This window comes from Sander lucioperca, chromosome 17, assembly GCF_008315115.2.
Source record: "Sander lucioperca isolate FBNREF2018 chromosome 17, SLUC_FBN_1.2, whole genome shotgun sequence".
Taxonomy (NCBI): domain Eukaryota; kingdom Metazoa; phylum Chordata; class Actinopteri; order Perciformes; family Percidae; genus Sander; species Sander lucioperca.
The window spans coordinates 26,566,453-26,581,643 of record NC_050189.1 but is presented as its reverse complement, the minus strand read 5'-3'; the positions used below and the strand labels follow the sequence as shown (position 1 = coordinate 26,581,643).

Genomic DNA, 15,191 nt, shown 5'->3' with positions numbered 1-15,191 from the left:
GGGGGCTTCTAAAAAAGTTGGGGAACTCACAAGGGACACAAAAAAGTGGTCAAAATTGAAGATGCAGAGGGCATGATATCCTGACTTTAAGGGCCCAATCTTGCACCCAGCGCAGCGCAAAGCCCGACGCAAGTGTTTTTGCTAGTTTAAGACTGACGCAGTTGTCAATTTCCCGTCCAGCACCCACGTCGTTTAAATACCAAATGCACCTGCGCCCATCTGCGCGCCCATGGGTGTGCTGGTCTTACAGGGAGGTGTGTTCAGGTGCATTCTGGGCGTATTGCTATCTTTAGGCAGCGGAAAGTGATCGCGCCATTGACCAACAAAAACCTGGTCTAAAGTCAATAGCGCAGCATTTCATTGTTATTTTAACAAAGTGTGTGTGTGTGTGTGTGTGTGTGTGTGTGTGTGTGTGTGTGTGTCTCAGCCAAGTGGACCACTGCACTGCTCGTTCACAGCATCACTCAAACACCAGCTATCTACAGTGGCTTTCTCTAAAGCAACCTTTTTTCTTTTTTATTCCAATTTTAATTAACACAGTTGGTGTACATTATACAGCACATATGCATCTTTTTCTGATTTAAAGAAAATGCAAATATATACGCAAAAAAGAATAAAATGAAATAAACATATTTGAAAATCAGGAGAAGATAAATACGTGACACAAGAAATTTGCTATACAAAGTGGACAAAATAAATAAATGAATAAAATATATTAATACAATTAGTATGAAAGAAAGACTAGCTAAATATATGTACTCCTAGAAAAAAATCAAAATGAACAGTGAACATGTGAGTAGCTTAAACAAAAAACTAGGGGGAGAAGACGTTTAAATTTGATCATCATAAATTAAGTAAAGTCGGATCTAAGTGTGGATATCGATTCAACCCAGGATGCCCAACAGTTTTTAAACTATCTTGTTCAAGTCTTAGAGTAAAAGTGAGTTTCTCCATCATATAAATGTCATCAATAACCTCAAACCAATCTTCAACCTTGGGTACATCTGTTATCAACCTCTTTCTTGTAAGGGCTTTCTTACTAGCTATCAACATAATATTAGACATATACTTCTTTACAAATCCCTTAGCAACCTTTTTTTTTTTTTTTTTTTTTTTTAATTGCCGACATTTGCTGACCCTGAAGGGATTCACCTTAAGGTGTTGCTGAAACTGTTAGTGATTTGTTGAGGCCTTAAACAAGGGGGATTGTCGTTAAAAATAATAGAGGAGACGTTAGCATAATTAAGGGGAGGAGAGGAAATAAAGGAGTGCTATGAAGGGAGAGAAGATCAATCCAAAATGAAATAATGATAAAAATGAAATGAAATAATAAAAGTGACATTTTTCCCTGACAGTTAAACTATTCTATCCATACAGGAAAAACAAATTTAGTAATTAGTTTTGCGGTTTGTTGTTTTGAATACAGTGCATGTCAAGCAACTTTTTTTTTAATGATCTAATAAGCTTTATTTGGAAAGAAGAAATGAGCATAGAGAAGATACAATCTAACAGAATTAAGAATGACAAAGTTGGGTTTGTGCTTTGTTGTATCACTTCATCAAGGAATTTGTCTCCTGTAAGTATTGTCACTGGATCCCTCTGTCTATGTACCCACTCTGTCTGTGCTGATGTCCTTGTATTCCCTCTTGCCATTGCAGTTGCAGCTAAGTTAAATATAAAAAGTTTAATAGATAAGTATTTTGCCTTCATTTTAAAGCAAATCTGTTTTAAGAGGAGATTGCATTTATTACTTAATTTAATTCACAGTTTGTTGGCTGGGCTTCTTACGGGTTATTTCAGTAACAGTAAAGGCTTTTGCACAACAAGCCTGCATTTTTTTTATCCTGAAATTGTCACACGTAAAAGTATTACAACCTTGCGTTGTGTCAATCACGTTTACACACCGACAAACGTTTCGGAGTCGGTCATTAAAGTTTTTGGAATAGGTTTGATTTTCAGTTTTTTACGTCTGTCAAAAGCCTTTGAGCCACCGTACGTGCAAAACATCATCCAAAATGTCATCTGATGAGCTGATTCACGTGTTCCGAGCAAAAAGCCCTTCACAACAAACAAATTAAAGAATACAGGGATGCAGAACTTAGAGATTGTGACAGCTAATTGCAGAACAGCTTGGAATCAGGGATGGTACTGATCACAACTTACTTTTGCTTAGGTAATTAGTACAGAAACTCCTTCAAAGTAGTATTGTATGTTCATTTGGTGAGATTTCCGAAAATGAACGTGGTGCCTTACCAGTAGAACAGGACGGTCTGTAGCCTGACAATCAGCTGATGTAAATGTGTTTCTTCTTTATTATTTTGTTTTCTTTCTTTTATTGTGTGGGAGATGATATCAGTTGTTAACACAATATTAGTGATTTTATAAACCATGCTAACTTAACAATGAAGCTTTTGTCGAAGCCACCACACCACAGCATGTTCCAGCTGACGGTCTTTCAGCTGATGCCCTCAGGACGGAGTAATAGACTCCTGTATTTGCATTTATTGCCACCATGTGGCAATTTAAAGCCTCTTTTTGTCAGGTTTTAATGTAATTATAGCACCATTTAAAGCTTTGTAACAGAATACATTGCTGTCTGCCACAATGTATTTTTTTATGCTATCACTGGGGCGCCACAGTTTGACATTTTCAAAGAGAGTTAATTTGCAGTATTTTTAACAGCAATGAATTAAATACCTGTGTCTAATATTAAAGGCGTCAAGTTTGGATGGTGGTGTTTTTTTAACCCTCTTTAAAACTATAAAAAAGAAAAATACAAGAGCAAAGGTATACAGAATGGATTTAACAGTGCATTTATATGCTCTAATGTAAGCTCCAAACATTAGCATGTCCAGATAACTAGCTTGCTACCCACAGTTGTGATTCTGGAAACATTGAGAAATCAGCCAGAGACAGTGTTTTCAACCAACTCCTGAAGCTAACGTTAGCTTACAGTAATTAGTCAGCTATACCCACAGTAGTAATCCTGGAATCATTGAGAAATTAGCCAGAGACTGTGTTTGCAACCAACTCATAAAGCTAACACTAGCTTAATTAGTTAGCTATCTGCAGCGGATAAACTCTGCTAACTACAGTTGTCAATGCGTCAGACTCAGTGCGCAAGGTTTCTGTGTGTAGCATTGACAGTAGGGTTGACGGTATCTTATCATTGATTGAAAAAAATGACAAAGTAGAGGCGACTGGATATAGCTAGTGAATGAAAACAATATTTGTTGTTGATAATTAAAAAGTAAATAAAAAGTCAGGGCAGCAATGTGGGGAGTATGACTTGTTTCTGTTGATGTATTGATGGGATTTGTGCGGGGGAAATGCACATAATGCTAAATTTACCATATGAGCTGTCATGGTAAAGATAAGCCCACCCACCTTCAATGTTTTTACTCAGCCTTTATTCGCAACCAGCCTTTTCATTGCCAGCCACGCCCTTGGCTATTTGGTTTGGATTGGGTTTGGTTTTCACCCTTTTTAAAACCATAAATACACGAGCAAAAGTGTACAGAATGGATTTAACAATGTGTTTATATGTTCTAACGTAAGCTACAAACGTTAGCATTTCCTGCTAACTAGCTTGCTACCCACAGTTGTGATCCTGGAAACATTGAGAAATCAGCCAGAGACAGTGTTTTCAACCAACTCATGGAGCTAATGTTAGCTTACTGTAATTAATCAGCTATCTGCAGTGGTAAACTCTGCTAGCTGCAGTTGTTAACACATCGGACAAAGCGTGCAAGGTTTGTGTACGTTTCTGTGTGCGGTAGCTTAGCATTGATTGAAAAACACAACAAAGCAGGGGCGCCTGGATATAACTAGTGAAAACAGTATTTTAGTTACATCCCTCTTTTGATGTTTTTTACCCAGCCCTTACTAGCAAACAGCCTTTTCATTGCCAGCCACACCCTAGGCTATTATTGAAATACTTTTATTTGAGATTTTACAGTTTTGGAGGGTGCTTAGCATGTGGTGTAGCTTGTATGCTGGAGAAGAACCCTGATAGGGTTCATTTAACAACACTGTTCGTTGTAGTTTTGAATCCTGCCATAACTGGGTCCTTGACAATAACTGTTCATGATTATACTTGGAGGTAAGTGAGGTCATAGCGCAGTCTAATTGAATCGATGACATATCGTATCTCTGTGTCCTCATACAACTTCACTCAGCTGTACTGGCGAGACCGCATCAGCTTGCTGTTATGTAATCTAGTAGCATTAAAACTTAACGGGATTTGTATGTAGATAGTCAACTTTTGTTTGGTTTTGTTTTCTTCTGGGCACAAAATGAAAAGAGCCGAACAGAAGGAATAGAATAGAAGGGAGAAAGTGACAGGAGTAACATTGTAAAAAGATAATAGACCAGGTGAAGATAGATAGAAGAATAGAGAAAGGAAAGAGGAGAAGAATAAAAGAGGAGAAATATCAAATAAATACAGAATAGCAAAGGCAGTAAGTGAAAAGGAGCGAGAGGGGTTGTACAAAGATGACTGGGAGCGTGTCACCATACACAGACAGACAGACGACAGACAGGGAGACAGGGGAGCTGGGGAGGCTGGACCAAAGCAACTAGAAGGGAGGGAGAGAACGAGGGAGGGGGGAGAGGGAAATAAACAGAGTAGCTGTTCCTTCCAGCAGCCTGAGGTCTGAGGCAGAGAGCCATTATTGCCTCAGATATCTCAGCTGATCGCTCTAGACTCTACTGTACTTCAATGGGATGGACTCGAGTGCTCAGGTCACTGGGAGGTTGGTTCATCTTGGCAGGGGCCGGAGATTAAAGGACCTCCTCTTAGCAGTTTGTAGATCAACGGAAGCTGCAGTTAGCCAAACACACTCAGACTTCTGCTTTTAAAGAAGTGGCACTATTGCAATACTACTCAAACGGAGCAACAACAGTCTGTTTTTTTTTAATGTTAAGAAGGCTGAGTGGGAAACGTGCACTGACTCGTGCTGACTGCTGGGAGGCTGAAACAGTAGAAACGAGCCGTTGGGTTGCATTCTCTTCTTCTGAGATTCCTGCAAATTGAGCAACATGCATATCTTACAGCCGTACTGCATCAACAGGTTGGTGTGTTTGTGTGAATATATTTCTGTGTCTGTCTATGTGTGTTGAAAAATGTGTGTGCTGCTGCCGCTGGCATCCATATCCCGTAGCGCATGTTTACAACCGATAAAGTAAGGAACGTCTGTGTGTTGAGTTCAGAAGGGCTGGCCTCTGTGTCCATTTGTAATATTGTTCAGCTGACAAATGCATTAGTCTCGAGTTCATAACAAGAGTCCACAAATTGAATTTCCAAACTATCATCACATTAAACTACTTTAATCTAATAACATGTCTGGAATTCTCAAATAGAACATGATTCTACAATTCCTTTTCATTTACTAATTTTGTCAGGTTTTTTTTTCCTGAAGTAATGTGTGTACACAGTGTTGTGACCAAATAATCTCTGCTCAAAGCCTAAGTAAGTCTCAAGTAATTTGGTCCAAGTCTCAAGCAAGTCTTGAGTTGTATTTTTTGGGTCAAGTCACAGATTATGTCAAGTCAAGTTGAGTCCTTAGTTAAGGCAAGGCAAGGCAAGTCCCAAATCAAGTACCTTTTTTTTTTTACATCTAAGATAAAGCACTCTTACCTGTAGTATTGGCTCATTTTAAATAGAATAGACAAGGTATTAGTTAATGTATTATCTAATAAAATGATTGGCTAGTTTGTATAACAAGTACAAAAAGTATGACAATGAATTGAGTCTGTATTATAATTATTGATATTCCGTGAAATGAATGTAATCAAAGCAAAAACAAATTATAACTTATTTATTTCATATTCCTTCCCCATCACTTTTCGCTGCTGCTTGGCTCACTTGATAGTTACACAGAAACGTAACAACATTAAATTATATTATTTTATATTAAACAGCTAACATTCAAACGTATGAATACACGCAAGTCATCCGAGTCATGCCTCAAGTCTCGAGTCATTGACGTACAAGTCGAGTCTCAAGTCATTGATTTTTTGTTAAATGGCAAGTCATCAAAATGGTGACTCGAGTCCAAGTCACCAAGTCTCAAGTCCACATCTCTGGTAATAGGTACGGAAACTCCCTCAAAGTAGTACTCTATGTTCATTTGGTGAGATTTCTGAAAATGAACGTGGTGCCTTACCAGTAGAACAGGACCTAACCTAACAATCAGCTGATGTAAATGTGTTTTTTCTTAATGATTTTGTTTCCTTATTTTTCATTGTGTGGGAGATGATATCAGTTGTTAACACATGCTAGGGATTCTATAAACCAAGCCAACTTAGTAAAGTTTTTGTCGAAGCCACCACACCACAGCATGTTCCAGCTGACAGTCTTTCAGCTGATGCCCTCAGGACGGAGCAATGAGTCTATTGCTCCGTCCTGTATTTGCATTTATTGCCAGCATGCATTTATTGTTCTACCATGTGGTCCCAGGGTGGTGTATCTAAACCTCTATTTGTCTGGTTTGTAGCAGCATGCATTGCTGTCTGCCACAGTGTATTTTTTGATGTGACCACTGGGGCGCCACAGTTTGACATTTTCAAAAAGAGTTAATACACAGTGGTTTTGGAGCTGCACTAATCAATATTTTTAACAGAAATGGAGTAAATAACTATGTCTACTATGAAAGGTGTCAAGTCTGGATGGTGTTTTTTTTTGGCCCACTTTAAAACCAAAAATAAAGCCTAATTTGGCCTACTCTGATTTTGCGTCGAACATCGGTCATTATTAATAATTAATCTAGCCTAATCGATAGTCGATTGTTAAGGCGGCCGACTATCGATTACATATATTGCTTAAAATTTGCATCTTTAAACGTTGGCTAGCAATTAGAGGACTGCTTGTGTCTACCCCTGTATCAATTCAAGGACCCACTGTTTGAAAATGACTATGATTTCAAGCGGAATTACATTTTTCTTTCATCGTTGTCATTGTTAACTGCATGTGCTGTGCATCAACGGAAAGCTTGAGAGCAAAAGTAAGAGGACAAGGCTTAGCAAACAGAGCACTTTAGCCTCTTTTTACTCATTGTTTTGGTAATCCAGCCCAAACTTTGCTTGATAAACCCACTGTATGCTACCTGCCCACAATAATGACACGGACAAAGGTAGCAACTAGCTGGTGAACAAAGTGGAGCATTTAAGCAGCAAAAGATGTCAACTTATTTTTACTGTACAATCGTAGTTTTTTTTTTTACTCAATATACTGTATGCCTGCTTTGACTCATGACACTAGGCCTCCAATGTTTTTATGCCTCCACCATCCAACGAATTTGAGTATTTACCTCATGTCGTGGAAACGCTATCATCACTGTCACACGCTCCATAAAATGACGTTTATTGAATTACTATATATATATATATATAGAGGCAGATATAATAATGTGGGTGTTTCTGTTATGGTAGCAGCTCACCTCACAGTGGTCAGAGACCAGACAGTTTCCCACCATGTTACTGCCTGGCCATGTACACAGCAATAGAATTAATAAGTCTGCTCGACCGTGAAGCGAAGCAAGAACAGAGAAAAAAGAGACGTCAGAGGATTTTTCTTTTTTTGGTTGGAAGAGGAAAGTGGATTTGACAGCCAGAGAGAGGAACGGAGGGAGGGAGGGGAAGAAGGGAGGAGAGCAGTGTTACCTAACACTGCTAAAGGAGGAGAGGAGAGGAGAGGAGAGGAGAAATGTCTGGGAGGAAATCAGAAAAGTTGAAGGAGCAGACAGGAAGAAATGGGTGGTAGCCAAAGTGGGAGGGACAGAGAAAGAGATTTTGTGGACGAGAGAAGGAAAATGAGAATGGATGGGGGGTGTAGAGCAAACAGCCAGACATGGGGATAGATAGGCCAAAAAAAAGGGAGGGAGAGAGGACGTTAATCCAAATCTGCTGCCAGGAGCAAATGCAGACTCCATCCTGTGAGAGTGACAAAAGATAGATGGAGAATTATAGAAAGAGATAGTAGGGAAGGTGTGTGTGTGTGTGTGTGTGTGTGTGTGTGTGTGTGTGTGTGTGTGTGTGTATACACTTGTATTGGAAATTATACAAGTAAGCAAAATGGTGGAATAATGGATAATGAAAAATAATGTGTTTTCATCACAATGTTGTTTGCATTGTAACATTGCTATCTCCTTTTCTTTCTCCCCCACCCCCCATCCTCTTCCACCCTCCTCCCAGGTGGCCAGATGTGCCGAAGAGAAAGTGTAAGAACAGCCAGTGTTCGGTGAAGAGCGTGTCTGGTAAGAATTTATCATCTCCACCTTTGCCTCTTCACGTCTCACGTCCAAACAAGTGAACACAATTCAAGGTTTCTTTTAAGCTGCTAAGTCTTTTGGTATGCTGGGAGATTTACCCAGTGTTCAGTGTAGCCCATCACGACACAGATGGCTCCATATGTATTATTTCCCTTCAGAGGCTTTGTTCAACACAAATTAGCCCACCTGGGTGACCAAAAACTGAGCTTGAAGGGTACGTTTTTTTAGTTTTTTTTATCCTGGACCCTATTTTCCTATGTTTGTGTGTGTAAGTGAGTGATGGGAACAACAATCTTTGAAATTGGTCCAGTATTAGGCAAGACCGCTGCAGTCGTCAGTCAGCGAAACAAGCTGTAATGTAAGTTAATACGGCAATTGCGCACCTTTGATTTACGTCCACAAAAGTGCTTGTTATACCACTGACAGGCTTAGATTATTGTTCCAAGTGTCTGATAACAGTATCGAACGGATTTCTAAGGAGGTCGACCTTTCTGTTAAAGAGTAAGATCCTTTTTGTTTAACACGAAACAGTCCTATCGCTAAAGCCACCAGACTCCGTGTAAATAAACTGTAATTTTATCATCGTAAAATACACTTAATTCAAAGTCGACAGACACAAAATAAAACTATGAAAAGCCGTTTTGGTTTGTCTTTCCACTTTTAAACTCTAGTTTTGGTTAAAATAAACACAGTTTACACGCTAAAATTATGTTGTTTTTTAATCTGGTAGGTTTAGCGATAGCCATCTCAGAGATGTTTCTGGTTAAACTAAGAGGATTTTACTCTTTTAAAAAACATCTATTTCTGTATCCTTTCCATAATGTTATCAGACTTATAATAACAACTGCACTTTATGTGGACTAAATTGGCAATGCACATTTGCCCTATAGGATTATATTTTAGCCGGTTTGCGCCTGCCGTTAACAGCGTTCTCGCTCAATACTAGATCACTTTCAAAGATTGTTGTTCCGATCAGTCACTTAAACACAAAAACATAGGAAAAAAACTTAGATACCCTTTGTATGTTTGAGTAGAGCTGTAGACAGGCCTCTTAAGGGACAGGACAAATTACAGAACTACCAAAATTAGGGTTCCGACATGATTGTGATTTACAGTTTAAAACTTCATTTAGCAATCATTTTTACCAATTATACATGATCAACACTCGTAACAAATCCTGCATACTTAAACGTACAATATGTAATTTTCTGCCGATAGGGGTCTCTCAATCAAAAGGGAGTTTTTTTGATGACCTCGTGAAGTTGTGTGGGATGACGGGAGTTGTTGTCGTCACAACCACCATTGCCGATGAAAATGTATCTGAAGATGTATCTGTTCACGGACGAGTTAATGTATTAAAGTTTTATTCATGTTACGTTTAGTAACGTTTTGTCATGTCATTCTAATGAAATAGCGTTGTAACATTATAACGTTACTGTACGTTTTAGCCACCAAGCATTACCATGAGCCACTTGTCAACATTGACAAGTGTTACTGCTACTGAGTGTAATTCTGTGACATTGTACAATTTACAATTACTCTCTAACGTATCATCGGGTGTTCTCTGTGTTTTTCCGGAAGATAGAGCGACTAGAGGGATTAAAGGTTACTGTAAATGACGCCATTGACAGGCGACCAAGCGACATGTCCGTGTCACTGATTAAAGGCAGGGTTGGTAATTATTTCCAGTATACACTTTTTTATTGTTTGAAATGGTCTTTCCACCCAGACAGCAGTTAATAACTATGAAAGGGGAGAGAAAAAGATCTGCCATCTGTAATATTCAGTGTTTGCTTACCGGTGAATGAGACCTGAAGTAAAATTGCGGTGCTTTCTTTTCTCTGCTCTGAAGAGGCGACACAGCGGTCAGGGGTTAGATGGAGCGCTGTTATTACATAATATATCTTTAATCAAAGATGAAAAAACTGATAGGTCCTTAAATTTAATAAGAGGTATCCTATTAAATCAAAGCTATCAATACTGTTAAACCCTATAAAACAAGGATGTATTTACGTACTAAACATTTTTATGTGACCTCCGGCTGAAGAATCTGCATTAGTTCACCTGATTATAATAACAATAATAGGCGGTTTTACCTATATAATATCATGAATCATATGAATTTATTTGTTGTTTAGTGTTAAAAGGTTAAAAAAGGTTTAAATCCAATTATTTTGTTTGTGTTTAAATCATGGCCTTTAAGAAATAAGTTAACCAGTGACAGGTAAACACAGTGTTTTCTTTAGTGCTGTACTAGTAGTATTAACTCTTTTTATAGGTTGGTGTGAATACAACATGCAGCCCAGTTTTATTGTTATTTTTCGACACATTTTGAAGCCAAATGTGGGCAGGCTAAAGACTTGGTGAAAGTATTTACAGCAAACAATAAAGCATTAGGCATTTGGCCTTTTCTTGAACTCTACAGTATATTTATCAAAGGTCGGGGGACTATATTTAAGAATGCTTTACAGAGACAATTTCAAAATAGTTAAATAAAAGTTTTTCCCTTTAAGTGTCCCATGATTAAGCAATTAACGCCTCTTTAACAGGACAGCACATAGGAGACTCTCCATTGATGACTTGATTAATCACATTTATGCTTTGAGTAGAATTAGACACAAGGATTTATCCTACGAACTGTATATCAGCCCCATTGTACATTCTTCAAAAGAATATCAAAATTGAATCCTTGATTAAAGCCATATCAATATCATTCCAGTCTGTAGACCTTTTATTCTTACATTTGCTAACAATGTCAAAATTGTCTTTTTTATCAGCTGCTTTCAAAAACATTGAGCTTGGGTTGCTGTCTAAAAAATGCACAACCTTCCCTCTCCTTCTGGCTGTGGATTATTAATTCCTTCTGCCAGTTTTGGTCCCACACTTACAAAGAAATAGTTAAACCCATTAACCACATCATTCATATTGCAACAGTCCTATCATTGTCTATAAAATACTGAGGGTAGTTTATATTCATTGATCCATTACTCATAATATTATTTAACACATTCCATATGTCCTTGGTATAATTTTTACTATCATTTCATATTTTATTATAATAATCTTTCTTACATATCCTCATGATACTAGTCAATTTATTTTGGTATCTTTTGTACTATTTTCTGCTTCTATAGTTCTGTATTTTATAAATTCTTTATACAAGGTATTCTTTTCCTTTTTTTTGCATGCATTTTGTAGTCCCTTTGTCATCCATCACTGTAAACCTCATAAACTGTTATGATATCAGATCTGTGTGTGCAGAAAAGTGCCAGTCTTAGATATGTTCTATCCTGGATCACAGTCTCTTGGGGCCCAATCCACAGGAGCTTCGTTAAGGCCCCTGTGATAACACTCAGCCCCCTTCCTTCCTCTCCTCCTCCACTCCTCCTTCCCTTCATCTCCTCCTCCTCATCACCACTGCTTTTCTTCTCCTTCCTTTCCGGCCCCCTCCCTCATCACTCAAACCCTTTCACGTACCTCATCATGCTCACCTTCTGACCAATGTTCCTCGCTCCCATTCATTGGTCACCTTTCTCCCATTCCACCCTGTCTTCCTCTTCAACCTCCTCCTCCTCTCCTATAGCTCTTAGTGTCTCTGTTCCAGGGTACATCCCCAGCTACCTGGAGAAAGATGAGCCGTGCGTTGTGTGTGGGGACAAGGCGACCGGCTACCACTACCGCTGCATCACCTGCGAGGGTTGCAAGGTACAGTACATCATCTCCCTGTTACTAAATTATCTTTGACACAGATGAGACTTGAGTTGACTGTTCCCAACCAGGGGTACTTGTACCCCAGGGGGTACTTCTGAACGTGCCAGAGGGTAGGGGGAAAGAATGTGGAGGAGCTCAACTAATTTGAAAAAGTAGACATTTTGATTTGATTAAAAGAAAATATCCACTTTAACGTCCGCTGTAAAGTAATGAATACATAAATGGTAGAAATAAATAGCTAGGATTAATGCATAAGCAGCTGAACTAGTTAGCTAAAAGTACTGACAAAACAGATGAAATAGTTAGCTAAAAGTAATGAATAAATGGTAGAAATATAGCTAAAATTGCTGACTAAACAGTTCAAATAGTTAGCAAAATTACTGACTAAACAGTTACAATAGTTAGCTAAAACTACTGACTAAACAGTTCATATAGTTAGCTAAACTACTGACTAAACAGTTCATATAGTTAGCTAAAACTACTGACTAAACAGTTCATATAGTTAGCTAAAACTATTGACTAAACAGTTCATATAGTTAGCTAAACTACTGACTAAACAGTTCATATAGTTAGCTAAAACTACTGACTAAACAGTTCAAATGGTTAGCTTAAACTACTGACTAAACAGTTCAAATAGTTAGCTAAAACTACTGTTTACTACTAAAGGTAGCCTAATGGATAAAGGGTTGAAACATTCAGCTTCACTCCCAAGTAGTAGTAGTAGTAGTAGTAGTAGTACGATTCCTGACCAAACCAACCTAAATATTGACAGTTTGGTTGTATGAAAAAATATCCACAATATCCATTGATAACAATTGTGTTAAAAAAACATTGGGAATTGATGAAGTGGTACGTGAGTTCATCTGACAGGACTGTGGGGGACCTCAGACCAAAAAGGTTGGGAACCACTGCAGCAAACCACTCCCCTGAATAGTGATTGTCCAATTCTAGCTTAGTATATTTAGGCACGCAGGCCTGTCAAGCTTAAGCTTTCTCCACATGTTGAAGCTGTTTGCAATGGGCTGCAGTAAGAGTGACACTCCATACAGTATGTAGGATGTGAATGTGGATTGCGGTGTCTTTTTTTTTTAGCCTTTTCCAAAACCACAAATACACATTAAAGTCAACTGGAGACAGTGTTTTCAACCAACTTATGAAGCTCATGTTTACTTGATAAGCTAGCAAGCTACAGCTAATAAAATCTGCACAAACAAGATTTGAAAGATGTGGCTCCAGCTCAAAATGGCTGTGACTATTTTGGAATTGCATCCTTGATGTTCCTTTTTGCTGTCACAGTACCACCCTTTGAACCTCGAGGCTAATCAACACTGGCAGAATTGTCTGAAGCTTTTTTTAGTCATCCGTCTCACGGAACAGATGTACTTCAATTTCAACAAACATATCAGTTCATACCGCCTTTCAGAAGTGCTGTTGACACACAACAATATCTGATGCTCTTAGGTGTTCAAGTCTTTTGTTTTTGCACAGTATAGTCAAAGCTAAAGAGAAATGTGAAAAGTCTATTCAGTAAAATGTATATTTTCATGAGCTGGTAACGTGAAGCTCCATACGAATATCAAAGATAGTAACAGGATTATATTGGTTAACAGAGGCCATGGCCAAATGAAATTGTGAATGCCTAGTCAGCTGACTGAGTTAAAACAGGAAGCAAGCTTATTAAAAAGTAACCTTCCTGTCTGAACTTCATCATGTATTGTTGTGTCTAACTTAATTTTCCTGGTTGAATTAACCAATTAAAGGCTCTTACAATAGCCTTTTGTATTCGCTAGAATGGAGTTTGTTGGTTTTGACATGTCTCCGTCCGTCTCTCAAAACTTTCTGTCTTCCCTACCCTGTCTGTGGCGCTCAGCCCCAGGCCTACTGGTTCTGACTGAATGTGTAAGGGTGAGTTAAAAGTGGGTCAGAAATATATAGTTTAGTTTTTAAAAAAAAGGATCAGTAATTTCCTATAACAGCTGGGCACTGTACGTACACGTTCCACCAAAACAAGTTCCTTCGGTTGCTCCGTCCGGTGCTTACCAAGAAGATTGTGATTGGTTTAAAGAAATGCCAATAAACCAGAGCATGTTTTTCTCCCATCCCAGAATGCTGTGTGGACTACCCAGACCCTCCTCTGCAGCGCTGTGGAGGAAGGTCTGGCAATGCGAGGCTAGCGAAACGTTAGATGAGAAGATGAATACCACTCTTATATCTGTCTGTTAGCTTAGCTTAGCACAATCTGAGCAGTTGCATGGCAAGTCGAGGAGACTCCTGGAAATGACATTGTAATTAGGGATGTCCAGATCCGATCACGTGATCGGAAATCGGGCCCGATCACGTGGTTTCAGACTCGATCGGAATCGGACGTTACCTCCCGATCAGGACTCGGATATATATATGTATATATTCTCATTATTTTTTAACACATCTATAGTTATGCGGTGGCACAGAGTTAGACCCTTTTGACTCCACACAGAAACAGCAACGCATGCGGCATGACATCACTTTGTTGCAGAGACGCTATTGGTTAAATGCTGGCAAAGTAGAACACGGAAGCAGCTTGAAGCGGAAAGCGCGAGTATGTCTGCGGTCTGGAGGTATTATAAAGTTGATGACAACAACATTGCCATAGCAAACTGTGAGATATGTAACAGAAGTGCTCTGTTTTTTAACAGAGTTGTTGAATGTTAAAATAAGGTGAATTAAATAAAAAATAAGGAACATCCTTGGATCTGTTTTTCGCTCTTCTTTATTCTTTTTTTATATATTATAGAAGTATCGGATCGGGACTCGGTATCGGTAGATACTCAAAATCAAATGACTCGGACTCAAGGGCAAAAAAACCTGATCGGGACATCCCTAATTGTAATGAAATAGTTTGGCACACAACCCCTCTGTCTCAACAGAGTTCAAGTCTTTGAAAGCTAATTTTGAACAGAAAACAGCTGCCTTGAAGTTAGAGAATGTGATGTTAAGTCTTAAAAACTAGAATACCAAATAAAGAATAAAGAAATCAGGTTTCATACAAAGCTTTTGAAATGAATTGACTATAAGCTTTGTTGTCTGTATTGGTTATTATCATCCAGGAAATAAGGCCTAAAGCAAAACAGAACATTATTTCCCTTTTTAAAAAATGAAAAAAAATGAATTCACAGGACTGTACAGAAAAGGACTTGACAGGAATCCTCTTGATGGCAGTTGTTGGTATCT

The 15,191-nt window shown here is 38.5% G+C and overlaps 1 protein-coding gene across 4 annotated transcripts in view; it reads left to right on the top strand.

Annotated features, from left to right (window-relative positions):
- Positions 1-15,191, top strand: part of LOC116052925 (thyroid hormone receptor alpha) — a 106,818-nt gene that overhangs the window by 78,905 nt on the left and 12,722 nt on the right. For 2 of the 4 annotated variants that reach the window (XM_031303767.2, XM_031303768.2), the window contains exons 6-7: positions 8,194-8,255; positions 11,854-11,975. In XM_031303767.2, coding sequence (XP_031159627.1) covers positions 8,194-8,255; positions 11,854-11,975 — 184 coding nt within the window. Of the gene's footprint in view, positions 1-4,620; positions 5,073-8,193; positions 8,256-11,853; positions 11,976-15,191 lie in introns of those variants that run through there. The other 2 variants (XM_031303770.2, XM_031303772.2) reach the window with 2 other exon arrangements.